The sequence below is a fragment of the Camelina sativa genome, chromosome 1 (genome assembly GCF_000633955.1).
Source record: "Camelina sativa cultivar DH55 chromosome 1, Cs, whole genome shotgun sequence".
Taxonomy (NCBI): Eukaryota; Viridiplantae; Streptophyta; class Magnoliopsida; order Brassicales; family Brassicaceae; genus Camelina; species Camelina sativa.
In genome coordinates this window covers 2,715,367-2,716,893 of record NC_025685.1, presented here as the reverse complement: position 1 = coordinate 2,716,893, position 1,527 = coordinate 2,715,367, and the positions used below count along the sequence as shown (strand labels likewise).

The window sequence follows — 1,527 nt, the reverse complement described above, 5'->3', positions numbered from 1 at the left end:
AAAAGGTGAGTTCCAAATCGGAAAGAACGTGAAGCCATTAAATCCGACAAGTATCAACAGTATTGTCCAATTCGGGACATTGAGGCACTCACTAAGTCATGAAGCCAAAGGACATTCACTTGTTTATAGTCAACTTTACCCTTTCGATGGTCTCCTTAACTATACGTCTGGAATCATACACCATGTTCGCATTACAGGTTCATCTCTGTCTTTTTCTTTTCTTCATTTTAGCTTACATATATATAGGGCTTGAAAGGCTGAAACCAAGTACGGTCTATATATTACTGTCGCAGGGCTGAAACCAAGTACTGTCTATTACTATCGATGTGGAGATCCTTCAAGATGGTCTATGAGTAAGATACACCGTTTCAGAACAATGCCGGTTTCTAGTCCCTCGAGTTATCCTGGTCGAATAGCGGTTGTGGGTGATCTTGGTCTCACTTATAACACGACGGATACAATTAGTCACTTGATTCATAATTCTCCGGATCTTGTTTTATTGATCGGCGATGTGAGTTACGCAAACTTGTATCTAACAAACGGGACTAGCTCGGATTGTTATTCTTGCTCTTTCCCTGAGACACCTATACATGAGACGTACCAGCCACGTTGGGACTATTGGGGTAGGTTTATGGAGGATCTAACTTCTAAAGTTCCTTTGATGGTGATTGAAGGGAACCATGAGATCGAATTGCAAGCTGAGAACAAGACCTTTGAAGCTTATAGTTCAAGATTCGCTTTCCCTTTTAAAGAAAGCGGCTCAACTTCCACGCTCTATTATTCTTTTAACGCTGGTGGGATTCACTTCGTCATGCTCGGTGCCTACATAGCTTATGACAAATCAGGTTTATTATTCTTGAAACTATGACCTCTAAATTTACATGTTTGCACTCTCTTTTTAAAGATTAATTTCGTATGTGTGTTTGCAGCGGAACAATATGAGTGGCTAAAGAAGGATTTGGCTAAAGTTGATAGATCGGTAACTCCATGGTTGGTAGCTTCTTGGCATCCACCTTGGTATAGTTCTTATACAGCGCATTACAGAGAAGCGGAATGCATGAAAGAAGCTTTGGAGGAACTACTTTATTCTTACGGTACCGACATTGTTTTCAACGGACATGTAAGACCCGACCCAAGAAGCTGTCACTTATCTCTTTGCCCTTTCTATGATTGACCGTTTTGTTTTCTTGTGAATACTTTTTTTTCCAAGGTTCATGCTTATGAACGGTCGAACAGAGTTTACAATTACGAACTAGACCTATGTGGTCCGGTTTACATTGTGGTTGGTGATGGAGGTAACCGTGAAAAGATGGCGATTGAGCACGCCGATGAACCCGGTAAATGTCCTGAGCCTTTAACCACGCCGGATCCAGTGATGGGTGGGTTTTGCGCTCGGAACTTTACCCCGTCTGGTGAATTCTGTTGGGATCGGCAACCTGATTATAGTGCCATGAGAGAAAGCAGCTTTGGCCATGGAATCCTAGAGGTATTGGTTTAATTAGATCTTGAACGCATCAAAACAGAGGT

General features: G+C 41.9%; 1 protein-coding gene across 1 annotated transcript in view; it reads left to right on the top strand.

The window, feature by feature from the left end:
* The window catches only part of LOC104731252 (purple acid phosphatase 15-like), a 3,849-nt gene extending 2,340 nt beyond the window's left edge, over positions 1 to 1,509 (top strand). Inside the window, exons 3-5 of the mRNA XM_019244876.1 lie at positions 294 to 845; positions 930 to 1,120; positions 1,211 to 1,509. Coding sequence (XP_019100421.1) covers positions 294 to 845; positions 930 to 1,120; positions 1,211 to 1,498 — 1,031 coding nt within the window. The 3' untranslated portion in view covers positions 1,499 to 1,509. The remainder of the gene's footprint in view (positions 1 to 293; positions 846 to 929; positions 1,121 to 1,210) is intronic.